The following is an 18,993-nucleotide window of genomic DNA, read 5'->3' as shown; positions in this document are numbered from 1 at the left end:
AAAATAATTTTGTGATAATACTCACCATTAATGTGAATGGTTTTCCGTTCCTCACGATTGCTAAAAATCCAGCAAAACTATCGGAATGAAAGTCATCTTGCCGGGTCCATACGCGAAGTTACTGCTGGCTAGCTTGCACACTGCTCAGTAGCTTGCTCGCTTCCTTTCGGCTATCTCTCGCACAGTGTTTTGATGCGAACGTAGCATGGGGCGTGTCAAAGTGCCGCTCTGCATTCGACCGTTTCATCGATGGTATTTTGACGTTGCAAATCAGTCACACCGCAGAACCCGTTCTCTCCACAAAGGCGAATCCTTCGGTCCATTCGTCCTGAAGTCTACCAAACTTGTCATCTTTTTTTCTTTTCGCCATCTTATTCGCTAAGGATTAGCTTTGAGCTAATGGCCGAGCGGGTTGATTCAAAAGGGGGCGTATACCTGTTTCCACAGCAACGGCAACGTTGGCTAGTATCATCCAATCAAAATGGCTCCTGGAGCCACCTGCAGCCCAAACCGGAAATAAACAGTGAAAAATCGATCGATGGATGCATTAATAAACAAGCGAGAATTTTTTTTTTTTTTTTATCTGCGAGCCAGATGCAATCATCAAAAGAGCCATATATGGCTCGCGAGCCATAGGTTCCCCTGCCCTGCCCTAATCCGTTCCAAGCCCCTCCCCCTCCAAAAAAAAATTCAGACATGAATGTTTCCAAAAGCATTAAAATGCATCGAAATATGTAACAAATGCATGTTACAATTAGGTAATTGCAGAGTAAATGAGAGTTATGCATCATGTGACAAAACAGTCACTTGACACTTGACAAAATAGTCATCTTATTTACAAAGCACACAATAAACCTACGCAAATGTCTCCAAAAAGTACAAAGACCCAAGTAAGTACAAAAAAATGCATGTAAAAAGAAAAAACACATTTTTAAATCGTTTATAAAATTGAGAACTAAAGAGGCAGAAATAAAATGTAGGACCTATAAAAATAAATTCGTAAATATTATAAGAACCAGTAAGAGAAACCATTATCATGCAATATTAGAGCAGAATAAAAGCAAGACACAAGAAATATGTAAAGTACTTAATCACGTAATCAGAAATAGTCCGAAAAAAGTAGATTATCCAGAGTATTTTATTAAAGACAATAATACTATTATTGAAAAAAACTGCAGAAATAGCAATTGAATTTAATGAGTATTTTGTTAATATCAGCAGTAACCTAGCAAAACAAATTCCTGATCCAACAAACTTGTTTGAAATAGATAAGTGGAAAAAACTCTTCCACAATGTTTATTACTGCTGTAAATCATGAAGACTATCAAATATTGTAAGAACATTTAAAAATAAAAAGTCAACTGATTGCTTTAATATTGATATGACAATAATAAAACAGATTATAGAATTTGTAGTGCGACCTTTCACATACAAATGCAACCTGTCTTTCAAAGCTGGTATCTTTCCATCAAAAATGAAAATTGCTGAAGTTATTCCAATTAATAAAAGTGGAGAAAGACATTTGTTTACAAATTATAGACCAACATCACTATTACCACAATTCTCAAAAATATTAGAAAAATTATTTTCAAGCAGACTTGATAACTTAATACAGAAACATGTGCTGTTAAGTGAAAATAAATATGGCGTCAGGGAAAAACGGGACCACCTGAATGGCAGTAATGGAGTTTTTGGAAGCAATAGCCACTAATATAGACAACAAAGAATTTACTGTTGGGATTTTTCTAGATCTAAAAAAAGCTTTTGACATCATAGATCTTAGTATATTATTGAATACATGAGAGAGATGGGGCATTAGAGGTGTAGCATATAAATGGATAAAAAGTTATTTAGATAACAGATATCAGTATGTGCAGTTCAACAATAAAAAATCGAATCGACTGAAAATGAGTCATGGGAGTTCCTCATGTGTCTGTGTTTATATATAAATGATATCTGCAAGGTCTCAAAACAACTTGAATGTGTCCTACTTGCTGATGATACAAATTTCTACTGCTCTGGAGAAAATCTGAAACAGCTCCTGACAACTTTGGATTAATTAATTAAACAAATTTAAAAAATGGTTCGACAGGAATAAATTGTCACTTAACTCTAAAACAATCGAAGTTAATTATTTTTGGCACAAGACCAATCAAACACCAAGCTAAAATTACGGTAAAGTCAATTGAGATAGAAAGAACTTATGAAAATAATTTCCTTGGATTAGTAATAGATGCAAAACTATGTTGGAAGCCACATTTATAGATAACGTTAAAGGAAAAATATCCAAAACCTTCGGGATCCTCTCCAAAACCAAGGATGTGCTAAATAAGAGCTCTTTGTATACATTATACTCTTCATTATTACTACCATATATGACCTTCTGTGTGGAAATATGGGGAAGCACCTGTAAAACAAACACACTCCTTGTTTTAAAACAACAAAAAAAAAGCAATCTGAATTATTAATAGATCAAAATATACACAACCCACAAATCCACTATTTATCAAATTAAACACGATGAAATTTTATGACCTGGTTGACTTCAAAATCGCCCAATTAATGTACAAAGCACACAGCAACCTGCGCTGATTCGAGAAAGCTGCTATGATTTAAGACAGGGGTCCCAAACCGCCGGTCCGCAGACTGGTACCGGTCCGCAGGGCATTTGGTACCGCGCCGCACAGAAAGAACTTGCCTTAATTCCGTTTTATTTGTTTCGGAATGCGAAAGATGTTTGATTTTGAAAAATTACCGGATTCTCCGTTGCATCCGTCTGTGTCACGCTTGACTCACGTCAAGCCACACTTTTCCGTCACGTGACCGATTACGCTAATAACAAAATGCTGGAGCTCGCAAAATGAGTAAAAAAAAAAACTGCTGGAGATCGCAAATGACGGCGGCCTTAAAAGTACGTTCGAGACAACTGGATTAAAGTTATGGCTGAATACTGAGATCACAACAATAGCACTGTTGCTATTTCCGACATCCTACCTGTGTGAGGTGTTTTTTTTTTTTTTTTGCAGCAACGGCGACTAAAACAAAATTACGAAGTAGACTGGACATAATCTACACACTTGAGGTGTCATTGTCTCCTATTACCCCGAGATGGGACCGTCTGGTTGCAGAAAATCAAGCTCGGGGCTGTGGTGAGTCGTCATTTTCATGCACTTTGAATTTGCGTTGTATTGTATTTTAAAGGCATTAAACATTACCATAATACCAGAGTATTGCGGCCAGATTAGACGCTCCTTGTGTTTATTATTATATTTTGAAAACACCAGAGTTTTCATGCAGCTCATACCATATTATTTTGTTGTATTAATCCGCCACACCTTAAATGCCGGTCCCTGAAAATATTGTCTGACATAAACCGGTCCGTGGGGCAAAAAAGGTTGGGGACCCCTGATTTAAGAGGTACCAACCTATACAAAAAATCCAAAACAAGAACTAACATCAACCAGATAGGTGTATCTGTAATAGGCGTTAATCTGTGGAATAATTTTGCAACGGACCTTAAAATGAGTAAACCGCTTGCTGAGTTCAAAAGCAAATTCAAGAGAATAGTACAAAAAAAACTACATCAATCAGAGTTAAGGTTATAAATCCGAAACATTCATTAAATATAATAATAAATCAGAATTAAGTGAATAAATTGAGTAATGTACTGCAATATCCATTATGAATACAAGAAAAAAATCGACATATAAAAGTGCTAGGGTGTGTATGTGTATAATCCCGATACAAACCAAAAGTTGTAAAATAGATAAGTATTGCACGGATAAGGGTAAAAGTATGAGCTTTTATGGAGACTTATTTCTTTTATGATTGATATAAAAATGATCTATTTATATATGAAAACATAACTTCAGATAGGACTAGATAGGTTTTTTTGACGTGTTGTAAGATGACTGTTTTCTTTTTTCCTTTTTTTCTATTTTACTTTCTTACTTACTTTCTGTCAATTAATTACTGTATATGCTTTTATGTTCAATAACCAATAAACAAACAAACAAACAAATGTAAAAAAAGAATTAAAATGATGGTCATTTAACTTTTAACTGTGTCTTCATTTTTTTGAGCTCTTTAGTCTATGTTCTCTCTCAGAAGTGGTTTTTGCCTGGTGTTTTGTCAAGAACTGATCCAAGGATGTTTGCTTTTGTCGACTTTGAACAATCCGTCGAAAACGTCCATGGTGATTCACTTTAACGTATAACTATCGGAACACCTCGTGTCCAGAGGGGCGAATGACGAGGACGCTGCATAGACACATATCTATCTACTGTATTTATCTGTCCACACGGACCAACTGACAGGGATCCTAACACAGATCTTCAACTCCTCCCTGGCACAGGCCACCGTCCCATCATGCCTGAAAAGCAGCTACCATCATACCTGTCCCCAAGAAACATACCATCAGCAGCCTGAATGATTACAGACCAGTGGCACTGACCCCAGTGGACATAAAATGTCTTGAGAGGCTAGTTCTTCGCCACCTAAAATCACGCCTCCCACAGAACTTTGACCAGCATCAGTTTGCCTACAGACAAAATAGATCAATAGCTGATGCCATCTCCACCTTTGTTCACGCTGCCGCGAGCCATGGAGAGAAGCAAGGAAGCTATGTCAGGGTGCTTTTTGTGGATTTTAGTTCAGCATTCAATACTATCCTGACGGACATTCTCATCACAAAGTTGTAGGACCTGGACTACCCATTCCCCACCTGCAAATGGATAAGAAGCTTTCTGACAGATCGACCACAGACTGTGAGGGTGGGGCCCCACACATCCTCCACACTGACACTCAGCACGGGCTCCCCCCAGGGCTGTGTGCTGAGCCCCTTCCTGTTTACGCTGTACACACATGACTGTACCCCCATGTATGACTCAAATGTCATCATGAAATTTGCCGATGACACCACATTGGTGGGTCTCCTTTCCGATGGCGATGAGACGGCGTACAGGGAGGAGGTACAGAGACTCGTAGGCTGGTGTTCATCAAACAACTCGCTACTGAACACCAGCAAAACAAAGGAGATGGTGATGGACTGGAGGAGGAAGAGAGCAGACCCCTCCCCACTACAGATAGGCGGTGTCTGTGTGGAGAAGGTCTCGACGTTCAAGTTCCTGGGTGTGCATGTAGAGGATGACCTCAAATGGCACACCAACACGGATGCTTTGGTCGGGAAAGCGCAACAGAGGCTGCACTTCTTGAGATTGCTGAAAAAATGCCAGACGGGGGCACACCTGCGACACACATTCGACCGCTCCACAGTGGAGAGCGTATTGGCGTATGGCATCACAGCATGGTATGCCGGCTGCATGGCCAAGGACAGGAATGCTCTGCAAAGAGTCATAAAGGCGGCACAAAAAATCATCGCTGCCCCCTGCCATCCCTGGATGACATTGCGAACTCAAGGGGGCTACAAAGGGCAAAGAAAATCCTGACTGATCCATCCCACCCTGGCAGGTGCTTCTTCAACCTCCTGCCCTCGGGCAGGAGATATAGAGTCATGAGAAGCTGGACCAACAGACACAGAAACACTTTCTATCCCTGGGCAGTCAGGCTGTTGAATCTAAATTCTTAAATTGTGTGCATGTGAATGTGTAGGGCTATGGGAGTGCAATTTTACTATATACCTGTACCTCATGATATCACCGACTGTATCTGCAGTTAGGTCCGAAATCGTCCATATAGTGTCATGTTAATGTTTGATTCATATAATTTTGTAAGACAACTTTGACTGTATTTTAATTAGTGCCGAATATTTTACATGTCCTCATGTCATTGTCTGATTCATACAAATTAATATATTTTGCTAGAACAACTACTTCAACCCTTCTTTGAACAGTGTATAGTCAAAATTTAAAAAAATCCATTCATAATGTTAAATCTCAATTTTTAAACGTGTGTATGTGATTGTGGGTCGGTCTCGGGGAGTGCAATGTATTTATACTTATATACTTTTTTTATATTTCACGATACACTTGGGGGGGGGGGGCTCCTGCAAAATATCGTTGTAACAAGTGTGCATTGACAATAAAGTATTTATTCATTCATTCATTCATAGATACATACATTAGAGGTCCCTCTTACCCAATGGGATGGCAATATGATGCTCGGTAATAGCCAATGGCGGGGCAGCTCTACGTGTGTTGCGTTCAGGAAACTCAGAGCTGCGAGAGCAGCCCATACTGTATTTTTACCTTTCATATTTTGAAATTTTTTTTGGCAACAAGAGGCAATATTTTCGTAATTTAAAAATCTCGTATAAAGAAATGTTCTAAGTAGAGGTACCACTGTACTGTTTTCACTCTTCTTGTTATTTTATGACAGATTTTTATTTCATGTATAGCACTTGGTATGCAGCAATAGTTGTTTTAAAGTACTATATAATTCATGTTGAGTTGGGATGAGTTGTTTGTTATTGGAAGCTGCTCAGAACGCTACTGGCACAGCAGGAATTAAAGCACGAGCTGGAGGGCACGCCTGAGCCATTCTAAGAGTTTCCAGTCCAGAGGAAACTCTCCTATAGTCATTTCGTGAAGAGACTCAAAACCCGTTAGACACTCACATTGAGGCAACCACATATCTCTGCTAGCAGCATTGATTGGTACATTTTACTGTTAACTCTTTCAGCTGTTTAAAGTTCCCTCTGCTTTGAGGGCTGAGCTTTTGGACAAAAACAATGAGGAAAAACATTGCAAATAAATGTAACAAAAATAAATTAATTGCACCACATCCTCTGAGGACACTGGCACACCGGAAATCTGCCCAGTACGCCCGACGGTCAGTTCCGCTCTGTACAAAGGAGATTCTCCCAGAAGCTTTGTGCCTTGTCAGTTTTTTCAGCAAGCCAATGTAGGGGTTTTCTCCGTTGAGAGAAGAGTAGCAATGTTGGAGTCCACTTTGGCGAAATGAAGAAATGCCAAATTCATCAAAGTACCGTGCTCGACAAATCAAATGCACATACTATAGCATATTAGATTAATCCATTGCGTCTCAATTATTTTCTGTTACGCCCCCACTAACAGGAAGAAAACAATTCACGTCCCCCCGATTCTCTGCCACCACTATCAATATCATTTGTCAATAAAACTGTTATCAGTAAACCTCTGCATTTCATTGCATCCTTATTAACATTAAATAAAAGAAAAAAAAAGAAATATAGTTCAACTGACAGCAAAGAATAACTTTATTAACATTGTTTTTTCATCTGAAACTCAAAATATTTTATGTGCATCAATTTGCCTGAAAAAAAAATCCTTGTTTAAACAGTTAATATTTTTGACGAACTTATTGGACTATTTCATTCTGAAAATTAAATTAAATAATAGCAATAAATAATAACAAATTCAAATTCAGTTCATCAACATTAACTCAGGAGCCCATGATATAAAACACTTTAGTCTTGAAAACTTTTTTTTTTTTTAAACTCAAAATGAGGATGTCAGAATTGATGGATTCGATGAGCACATTTTGCAGTGCACAACTTTTCCAGCGGCTTATCAGCATGATTGAGGTGTAATGTCTGGCGCCTTGATTTATTTTGCTTCCTGCTGTCGGCAGCTGGCATTTTTTGACTCGTACGTCTCCCACTGTAGTCACACTGAAGCCAAGTGTTTCATATGCCTCGACATATTTCGGGTGACTTTCTTTTGTCACATCTGCTCTAAACCATTGAGCTAATACTCTCTGTGCAGTCTCTGACATTTTGAGGCTGCCACTGCCAACTGCTCTAGTGGATGTGCAATTACAATTTATTCTATTTTCTTCGGTGAAAAAAAAACACACGAAAACCCTGGCATTGCTCCACTATTTGAGAAGCACTGGATTAATCTATTGCTCATGACCATTGTTGACAGCTGCTTCCCGCCCCTGTTTCCAAAGATGTAATGCAGTGGTGTCAAACATGCGGCCCCTAGGAGGTTCGATCAGGCCTGCAGGATGATTTAAAAGTGAAAAAATGCATAAAAGACACGAATGAATATTTTTAATAACATGCAATTCATGGATTATCCACTGTTTTGATGAGAGAAGAAGACAACAGCAGTCTCAGTCTGTCACTGAGACAGAACCAACACAGCAGACGGGATCAATGCCCCATCTGTTGCTTGTTTCGATGTTGTTTCTACCCTAGTATCGACCCCTCCCCTACACCCTCATTAGCCAAAATGTCATTATCCAAACAGAGAAAAGTAGATACGGAGTGTAGAATTATCAATGAAAAATGGACCACGTCCTATTTATTTATAGAAATGCACGGAAAACCTTTGTGCTTGGTGTGTTTGCAACAGGTTTCGGTATTGAAGGAATATAATTTTCGACACCACTACGAGACTCTTCCCAGTGAAAATTTTGATGGCTTGCAAGGAAAACTGAGGAGATAAGATCAACAAACTGCAGGCAGGTCTGAGGAAACAGCAGTCACCTTTCATACAGAGCCGCAGCAATAAAAGCCAGCTACCTAATTGCTAGCGAATTAGCATTGGCGTCAAAGCTTCCGATTGTGACTTTGTTAAACGATGCATGATGAAGGCGGCTGAGCTTGTATGTCCCGAGAAGCGACAAGGTTTTACCAGTATTAGCCTGAAAAGGAATACGATAGCAGAGTGGATTTCTGACCTATCAACAGATTTAGACTGCCAATTGAAACAGAGAATCAAGTCATTTGTAACACTTTCTTTAATTTGTAAAGTGTAGGCAAGGATGACATTTCGATTTTATATGCACAAGTGTAAATGGTTTAAAAATTCCTTTCTTTATAAATATCGTTTAATATTAAAGTGCATTATTATATTTTTCAATACCAATTACTTGTTAAAGGTTTATACCTTTGTACAAATCAGTGGGATCAGTTGCAATGCATATATGTGAATAATAAAAGTGAATTGCACATTTGTCTAAGGAAATCTAAGGTGCTTCATGAAATGTTTTGTCAAAGATTTGTTCATTAAATTTCAACATTTTCCTCATGTTCTTGTGCTTCTTTATACCAAAACAAAGGAAAGACATGATATTTTGGTTATTTATAGCAGAGTATGGTATAATTTTAATGGTCCTGCCCACTTGACATCGACTAAGGCCGTATGTGGCCCACAATGTGAAATGAGCTTGACAATAGCAATAAATAATAACAAATTCAAATTCAGTTCATCAACATTAACTCAGGAGCCCATGATATAAAACACTTTAGTCTTGAAAACTTTTTTTTTTTTTAAACTCAAAATGAGGATGTCAGAATTGATGGATTCGATGAGCACATTTTGCAGTGCACAACTTTTCCAGCGGCTTATCAGCATGATTGAGGTGTAATGTCTGGCGCCTTGATTTATTTTGCTTCCTGCTGTCGGCAGCTGGCATTTTTTGACTCGTACGTCTCCCACTGTAGTCACACTGAAGCCAAGTGTTTCATATGCCTCGACATATTTCGGGTGACTTTCTTTTGTCACATCTGCTCTAAACCATTGAGCTAATACTCTCTGTGCAGTCTCTGACATTTTGAGGCTGCCACTGCCAACTGCTCTAGTGGATGTGCAATTACAATTTATTCTATTTTCTTCGGTGAAAAAAAACACACGAAAACCCTGGCATTGCTCCACTATTTGAGAAGCACTGGATTAATCTATTGCTCATGACCATTGTTGACAGCTGCTTCCCGCCCCTGTTTCCAAAGATGTAATGCAGTGGTGTCAAACATGCGGCCCCTAGGAGGTTCGATCAGGCCTGCAGGATGATTTAAAAGTGAAAAAATGCATAAAAGACACGAATGAATATTTTTAATAACATGCAATTCATGGATTATCCACTGTTTTGATGAGAGAAGAAGACAACAGCAGTCTCAGTCTGTCACTGAGACAGAACCAACACAGCAGACGGGATCAATGCCCCATCTGTTGCTTGTTTCGATGTTGTTTCTACCCTAGTATCGACCCCTCCCCTACACCCTCATTAGCCAAAATGTCATTATCCAAACAGAGAAAAGTAGATACGGAGTGTAGAATTATCAATGAAAAATGGACCACGTCCTATTTATTTATAGAAATGCACGGAAAACCTTTGTGCTTGGTGTGTTTGCAACAGGTTTCGGTATTGAAGGAATATAATTTTCGACACCACTACGAGACTCTTCCCAGTGAAAATTTTGATGGCTTGCAAGGAAAACTGAGGAGATAAGATCAACAAACTGCAGGCAGGTCTGAGGAAACAGCAGTCACCTTTCATACAGAGCCGCAGCAATAAAAGCCAGCTACCTAATTGCTAGCGAATTAGCATTGGCGTCAAAGCTTCCGATTGTGACTTTGTTAAACGATGCATGATGAAGGCGGCTGAGCTTGTATGTCCCGAGAAGCGACAAGGTTTTACCAGTATTAGCCTGAAAAGGAATACGATAGCAGAGTGGATTTCTGACCTATCAACAGATTTAGACTGCCAATTGAAACAGAGAATCAAGTCATTTGTAACACTTTCTTTAATTTGTAAAGTGTAGGCAAGGATGACATTTCGATTTTATATGCACAAGTGTAAATGGTTTAAAAATTCCTTTCTTTATAAATATCGTTTAATATTAAAGTGCATTATTATATTTTTCAATACCAATTACTTGTTAAAGGTTTATACCTTTGTACAAATCAGTGGGATCAGTTGCAATGCATATATGTGAATAATAAAAGTGAATTGCACATTTGTCTAAGGAAATCTAAGGTGCTTCATGAAATGTTTTGTCAAAGATTTGTTCATTAAATTTCAACATTTTCCTCATGTTCTTGTGCTTCTTTATACCAAAACAAAGGAAAGACATGATATTTTGGTTATTTATAGCAGAGTATGGTATAATTTTAATGGTCCTGCCCACTTGACATCGACTAAGGCCGTATGTGGCCCACAATGTGAAATGAGCTTGACACCCCTGAATTGTAAAGTCTACAGTGTAATGGATAATTACGTAAATTCTTTCTACCCCCCCAAAATTGCTGCTGTAGACTGTAAATTTCCCCAGTGTGGGACAAATAAAGGATATCTTATGATATCTTATTTATTAAATTGGAATCTAGCAAAGTGCTGTCAACAAACAACACATTGATCTTTGACATTCCCAATAGTCTCTGTTTAACTCGAAAAGGTTTGTCGTGTCATGGGAAAACTGTAAATGTTTTATATTGCCGCAAATCAAAAAGGCACACTGTAGTTATGGTTCATTTGCGTGTGTACTTGATGCATCACAATGAAACAACCATGCACGCGCGCACGCACACACGCACACACACTAAGGGACCGGCTGTCATCCCATGATAGACTTACCCTGTTTTTAATGTCCAAATGAGGAATTGGCGGTTTGATTCACAGTGGACGCCTCAGTTAGTTCACTTCATCGGTACCATTACAGGACTTGTTTATTTCTCCAAATAAAAAAAAACGAGCAGTTGAACACACCGGCGGCAATGTATAATCCTCTCACCCACATTCTGTTCCCCTTCCGCTTCCTTCCAAGGGAAGTGTCGCAACATCCCGTTATCGAAGCTTGCGTTTCCAAATCTATAATTACAATAAAATATTTAAAGGATGGGATGAAAGTGATATTAACATTTCATTTCGTATTATCTTTTGACGTCGTGGTTGGGGTTTAAAATACATTATCGCGCTATTATTTGTCGTGCTCACTCAAGGCTTGCAACGCGTTAACAATAACAATGAGTGTGGTGAGATGAAACAAACAAACTAGTCGTTGATTATATTGATTTTCATTTATACACAATGCATTTCAATGCCTCATGACGCAGTCACGTGACTATCGCCGTGTGTCAGCTGACGAAAAAGAAGCTGAACTGGGAAAATTATGGTGGTTCAACTAAACACCTTGTCCCTTTCGGAGTGTCTTCAAGTAAGTGCAAATAAGTGTCTTATTTATGTGGACAGCAACACGTTTAAAGATTGTTGATGGTGAACGCTTTCTGAGCAATCAAACCACGTGAATGAATTTTAAACTGAATAGAACGTTGACGCAATGCTAACTGCAAACTGGGTTTGCCGAACAAAAAGGCGTTTGATCCACACGTCGGAACGCAAGAAAAATTGTTAATAGTTGCACATAAACATTTTGGTGTAGTTCTCAAATGAGCAACAGAGTTTGTTGTTTGGTGCTAATTTATTCCTGATGGTGCTCATTTTTTTCCTAAACCACTGACCTCATGGATGAACGTAAAGATTGACAGCGCATCTGGCCAAACAATTTCTGCAGCTTCAGGAAGTCGAACTAAAACGTCAAGAATGCGATACTTTTATTTTGATGTGCGCAGGTGAATATAAATCTGTGTGAAACTTTGAAGAAGTACTGTATGAGTTCCTTAATGAAAAATGTCACCGAATGTGGTGCGTATTCAATGATATGTTTTTTATTTGTTTGTTTTTTTGCATCCGTCAACACTGGTCAACCTGTGAATGGCAGCCATATTTTATTTGCAAATGTAGGCTTTCTATTAATATATAACGAATATCTGAGAGCATCCAGACTTTGACTTCATATTGCTATCAAATCTTTGTTCAGGTCATCATGTGAAAGTCCCCCCCCCCTCCCCCTCCCCGATCAAAGAATGAAAATTATGTACTTAACAAGCCTGAGCTGCTGTTTCACACTTTCAACCATGACACATAGCCTTACAGTCCTGCGCGTCTGCAGCTTTGTCACAGGGTAGTGGATGGACTCTGTGGCCGAGAACCTCCTCGCAAAGGGGACTACAATGCCACCTGGAGCCTGGAGGAGTGGCTGGAGATTACCAACTCTTTGACAGCGGTCTTCCGGCTGTCCGTAGGGAACAACAGCTCTGACGAGGAGGTGAGAGCACATTAAGGGACAGTCGACACACGAACTGTGGTGGTGAGAAACTCTTGTATTTCCAAGTCAGATTTCCAGTGTTTCCTCCTGGTTGTGTTCAGGTGATGATTCGCCTGTCTGAGTTGAGTAGCAGCCACTCAGAGGCTGTGCTCAACGTACTGAGATCACGACGGGAAGAGATTTGCCATGCTCTGTTGACTAGAACCCACGCAATCTCCTCTGCTATGTTACAGGACTTTGACTGGCAGCTGAAGGTGAATAAACGCTTTGCTTCGTTCACTATGTCTGTGTCCTGTAAATAGGACACGAATAAAGTTTCTTTTTTTTTGTGTGTGTGAACAAGATATACAGTCAAATACTGTCTGTTCATGTAATGGATGGATGGATGGATGAACATAAAAATATGTCCGGCATCAAGGCTGTCACACCTCAAAAAAACCTTCAGGCAGTATCCAAAGTTTTTGTAACATTGTTACATTCTTATTTGTCCTGCAATTATGAATGGAAATGAACACCTTTAATCTTGGATTAGAAACATAACATTCTTGAAATACAAATCTTTTTTCTATTAATGCAAAAGGTTTGACAAAAGTACTTTGACGTCTTAGAGAATTACTGCTTACTTTATGTAACCTATGGCAGGTGGCTTACAAAAGGCAAAAATGCATGCCAATAATGTGTCAATTCGGCATAACTGTGAGCAAAAATATTGCAGAATCAAAGTTCAAGTTAAAAAAATGTCCATTTTTTTTTCAATAGTTGTGTCAATAAAAACAGCATTTTCTTCCATTGAACACAATCTGTTTTATTTTTTGAACAACCTATTGATAATTGGTACATAAAGAAATGCATCCAAGGCTCAAAAGAACTTTTTTCTTTGTTTTGTTAATCTGTGACTTCATTTGAGGAGCTATTTTGTAATTTTAAGGCGCAATTATTTTTTGCAGTTAATCCCAAGGAGCTGAAACAAGAGTTTTCTTCATAAAAATATGACAATGTAACATGGGGCTATAGCTATTGCATCTTTTAGTGTTTCAGTGTCTTCCTGAAAATTCCAAGTTACATTTCATTTTTGCTTGATTAAAGAGCAATTATGAATGCAAAAGTGAAAATAATACACTTCACTAAATAACCAACAACCAATTGGTTTCGAAATGGTTGGCTTGGTTTTTACCTAATCAACAGTTAGTGTTTCTTGAATTCATAACGCTCATAGCAGCAAACTATTTTCTTGTCTCAAAGCATTTTCTATGCAGCAATTTCAAACACAAATATACATTTCAGTTTAAACTTAGCATTTCTTCAATCAAAAACATTAATAATTTAACAAAAAAGGCGTTCATAAACATTAATGCTACTTCACTGGAGTAGTGAGTATTTTAGCATGTGTCATAATACACTGCCCTCCAGACTGCCTCTAAATGTTGTCATTTTCATCTACCCGCGGCAGCGCAACCAGTACATTTTTTAATTTAGTCTTTTTGAGCATTTTTGTGGCGGCCCGGCGGTCCACTGGTTAGCGCATCAACCTCACAGTGCAGAGGTGCAGGGTTCTATTCCGGCTCGGGCCTCCCTGTGTGGAGTTTGCATGTTCTCCCCAGGTCTGCGTGGGTTTTCTCCGCTGACTCAGGTTTCCTCCCACATTCCAAAAACATGCATAACAGGCTGATTGAACACTCAAAATTGTCCCTAGGTGTGAGTGTGGATGGTTGTTCGTCTCTGTGTGCCCTGCGATTGGCTGGCAACCGGTTCAGGGTGTCCCCCGCCTATTTCCCGAAGACGGCTGGGATAGGCTCCAGCACCCCCCCGCCACCCTTGTGAGGATAAAGCGGATTGGAAAATGGAGTTCCCAGAGAAAACCCACGCAGACACGATGAGAACATGCAAACTCCACTTAGGAAGGCGGAGCCTGGATCGAATCCACGACCTCTGCACTGTGAGGTCGACGTGCTCACCACTCGATCTCCGGGCCGCCAAAAATCACACAAGCTAGCCAGGAGTCAAACCCATCATCTTCACCCTATCCATTGCGCCACTAGCACCACCCACTAAATCTCCAACTTGCTAAAAAATAATTGCAAAAAAAAAAAAACGCTCCTAGTGTTAAAAAAAAAAAAAAAAGTTACTCTTGAGCCTTGAATCCAGAAGGTTCATAGCTGTGCATTTATGAGCTGAGGACCAGCTCACAAGGAATTAGACAAATGTTCTTTATACTACTCAAAGTAGACTTCTCCCACTGGTACAAATGTTGAAACAAAAATGAAGACACCTTGAGAGTAAACAAACATTTCCTTCATTTGTTAATGTAAGCAATGTTCCCTTTAAGATGCACTCTGCTTTCACCCTCTCTGTGCACGTGGTGACAGTGGTGCGCACCACACACACACACACACACACACACACACACACACACACACATTACATTTCTACACTCATTCTTTCATTTCCACAGTTTGTTCGACAAAGAGGACACAACACCATTCCCATTTCCATCACAGTTTCAGTTGTGTGAACGAGGGTGCACACTCAGTTTCTTCTGTGGTTTGAAATCTACATTGACACACGTAGATTCACACTCACCTCCGACGAGATGCCGCAGGTGCCATGCCAACCGCTCCATTCAGGAAGTACAATAAGGGGCGCGATTTACAAATTTATAGATGGACCATTGCTTGTAATTATGCCAGAGTTAGTTAGCACAGTGGCTAAATCTCTTATTTCCTCTCCTCTGAGTGGATGTGTGTGTGTGACCCCTCACACTTTCACTCTCTGCTCACATGGGAAGGAGAAAAAAAATAAATGTGGCGGGCATCTTGTCCTTAACTTAAAAGAGGCGACTCGTAGAGTTCGTGACGGTCACTTCTTTGCAGATAACCAATCGTATTGCAGCAGGGTGTGCCATACTTCGAAATTGCTTCCAAAAAAAAAAAAAAAAAAAGCTCATTACCGGTGACGCACAGTTTTTGCAGAAACCTTGACTTTGATTAACCAGAGTAAACCATCAAACCGGGTATCGGCCCACCGAGTGGCACTCATCCAAACAGAATATCCTTCAAATACAAAAGGGTCAGGGTGGTCCGGTGGTTAGCTGCGTCGATCTCACAGTGCAGAGGTGTAGGGTTTGATTCTGGCTCCCGCTTCCCTGTGTGGAGTTTGCATGTTCTCCCCGTTCCTGCGTGGGTTTTCTCTGGGTACTCCAGTTTCCTCCCACATTCTAAAAACATGCATGGCAATCTGATTGAACACTCCAAATTGTTCCTAGGTGTCAGTGTGAGCGCGGATGGTTGTTCGTCTCTGTGTGCCCTGCGATTGCCTGGCAACTGGTTCAGGGTGTCCCCCGCCTACTGCCCGAAGACGGCTGGGACAGGCTCCAGCACCATCCGCGACCCTTGTGAGGATCAAGCGGACTGGAAAAAGGATGGATGGATGGACAAAAGGGTCAATCAAAGCTATGATAGCAAGATTACAGACATTTTGTGACACAATAAAAACCTGGACGTGACCCAAAGTTTGGAAATGGTATCATGAATACTGTATATATGGTTGTCATGGAAACAAGCAGTTGATTTTATTTGCATTCCTGTACCTCCCCCTACCTCTAGTTGGCGCTGTCCAGTGACAAGATTTCAGCTCTTCAGACTCCTCTGTTAAGTCTTAGTCTGGATGTAAGAGAGAACGGAACCCTCAACTCTTTTTCCATGGAGATGAACAAAGAGGAACTTAATACACTCATCTCGTCACTGGACGCCGCTAATAAGGTAAACCAACACTGCACATTGGCCTCCTTCACTGGTTGTTTCACAAGGCAAAGGTTTGGACACATTTGCTCATGCTATTCAAAATCTATTTTCAATTCATTCATTTTTCATTTCAGTTCAAGTTTCACATTCTGATTGACATCTTAGACTTACATGGTGCTGAAATCTACACTCACATTTTGCGTTCCTCAATTTGAATATGTATTAGTTACAATATATTCATCAATACACCGTGGACTGATTACCAGTCGGTTATAAGGCCGCTTTTGCAGCGCGCCTACAAACGTTTGCCTGTACTTAAGTAAGCTTTGGCCTGGCACTTTCCATCTGCGATGCCAGAGGGAAAAAAACAGGAAAAAGCCACCTTTTACAGCAACCGTAAAAGAGAGGATCACGAAAACAGTTCCTATTCACAACTATGGACAATTTAGGGTTTTGATAACCACATAACCAGGGCCTGGGAAATTTAAATGAGGGAGGGCGCCGCAATGTTTCACCATTGCTGTTGTGATGTCACATAGGACCACTGATAAATTTAGATCATGGTTGCACTGTCGTTTATATTTACAGAAGCTCTTTTCATAAACGTACTTACTTGTGTTGTTTAGGTCGACACATCATCTGCGATCGGTGTTGTTCAGTAATGGGCAACTCAGATAAACAGAGTATATCCAATTTGTGTCTCGATCCTGCACTGGTGTTGACACATATCAGAGTCGGACAGTGGGGGCGATAAGGAACAAGTTGGCCCGCGAAGAGTGAAAATCCATGTAAACATGACACCCATTGAAATGCATCTGGCGGGGGAAGAAAAAAACGAGGAAAAAAAAATCTAACCAAATGCATTTAAAAAACAAAAAATGATGACCATTCACTGTCCATTTTCCATGGGAAGTTGGGGGGGACTTGTACTCCCCGATTCCCCAAAATCTATATTTAACAAAAAAAAAAATCTGTAAAGATCCAATTCCATCGTTGACTGTTTCAAATGTTTGTCCGCATTTGGAGTCGTCCTGCTTGTGCTTAAAGCTATCATATTGCATTCCTTTTTTTTCCTGCCATAGCACATATCTGAATTGTACATCTTGAGAGCAGAAAGATGGAGATTTTGTGTAAATCCAGCTTAAGTAATGGTTGATCAGTTCAGACCTGAACTTTTTTTTTTTTTAATGCAGGTACTACTCCAGTTGAAATAATGGAACAGTTGAAGAAATATTGATCCTCGTCACACCTCCAAAGAGACAGTCAAGTAAGGATGGATGCTATCAACGGGGTGAACCTTTTCAAGAACTGACTCGCACAAGAACACCTGCGCATGCGTCAGTCAGTTGGGGACCAAACAAACGGGCAGCCACTGAAATTTTGTATCCCTAGTACGAAAGTGTCTGCCAAAATGCACACGCTCAACTTGCAGGCAATGTTTAAAAGGTCTCAGCCCTAAGTGACAAAACATCAGGTGCGCTTGTTGAACTGCTCTTAATTGTATTTCTATCATTGACTGTTGACGTAAAAAAAACTACTGCGAAGCTCTGACAAGTTCACCCAAAGGCGGAAAGCAGAAATGTGATTGTAAAACTTCATTTTTCACAATATCCCAACAAAAAAGAAAAATTCAGAACATCATCAAAGATAAATGAAAATTGTAAATTCATTGAGCACATTTCTTATGTCAATATAGATGAAACCGAGGGAACAGAAAGAAGCCAAGTACGGGAGCTGGCAGAGAGCGAAACTAATTTTCTCGTCACTCTCATTTTTTAAATTAAGAAGCATTTCCAGATCATGTTGCTGTTGTGATTGCGTCTGGTCAAATTAGCGATTGATTTGCAGTTACACTGCCTTCAAATCACTTCACTCACATTATGTGGCCCAAATAACACTTCTCAGCAACGAAGTAACGCACCTTATTGGATGAAACTACGGTGCGCTGTAAAAAGACATTTCATCACCATATATGCACTAAATATCCCTCTGCACTGTGGCAAAGCATTGCGCTTCAGATGTGCTTTGGGTCATGTGATCCACCGCATCAAGAAATGAAGAAATGTCTTAACTGTCTCTTGTCAGTCTCGTGTCCCGCCCGGTGTTGTTCCTTGATTTTGCATCTATACCTCCTCTCTCCGAACTGTACGGTGCACATATCCAGCCAAGGTCAGAAAACACTGCATTCAGCTGATCAGTGAAATGACTATCAAATGACACAGCCTATGCATGTTTAAAATACATGAAATAAAAATCAAGTTTCCAGTGGTTGAGAGATCCAAATCACAGCTGTCTTCGTTGCTTTGAATTCTGTTTGGCAGCCAAATACTTTACCTTGCTCATAAAGAACCGCACGCCCGGAGACCTGAAAGTCACTTCCCATCAGAACAAGTTCTGCACTTTGTCGACCCATGTACATTC

The 18,993-nt window shown here is 39.8% G+C and overlaps 2 protein-coding genes across 4 annotated transcripts in view; one reads left to right on the top strand and one right to left on the bottom strand.

Moving 5' to 3' along the window:
* Nucleotides 1–11,686, bottom strand: part of atp10d (ATPase phospholipid transporting 10D) — a 95,655-nt gene extending 83,969 nt beyond the window's left edge. For all 3 annotated transcript variants that reach the window (XM_019888830.1, XM_019888833.1, XM_019888832.1), the window contains exon 1: nt 11,302–11,686. The gene's annotated coding sequence lies outside the window, so the exon portion shown is untranslated. The remainder of the gene's footprint in view (nt 1–11,301) is intronic.
* Nucleotides 11,687–11,773: 87 nt separating this feature from the next.
* commd8 (COMM domain containing 8) lies at nt 11,774–18,168 on the top strand. Its single transcript, XM_019888834.1, has 5 exons — nt 11,774–11,881; nt 12,677–12,832; nt 12,934–13,086; nt 16,435–16,590; nt 17,766–18,168. The coding sequence occupies exons 1-5, from the start codon at nt 11,837–11,839 to the stop codon at nt 17,784–17,786; spliced, it is 531 nt and encodes a 176-aa protein (XP_019744393.1). The 5' UTR covers nt 11,774–11,836; the 3' UTR covers nt 17,787–18,168.
* Nucleotides 18,169–18,993: the final 825 nt, after the last annotated feature.

This window comes from Hippocampus comes, unplaced genomic scaffold, assembly GCF_001891065.2.
Source record: "Hippocampus comes isolate QL1 unplaced genomic scaffold, H_comes_QL1_v1.1 scaffold254, whole genome shotgun sequence".
Classification (NCBI taxonomy): Eukaryota; Metazoa; Chordata; class Actinopteri; order Syngnathiformes; family Syngnathidae; genus Hippocampus; species Hippocampus comes.
The sequence above is the reverse complement of the archived record's forward strand: the minus strand, read 5'-3'. Positions and strand labels throughout refer to the sequence as shown.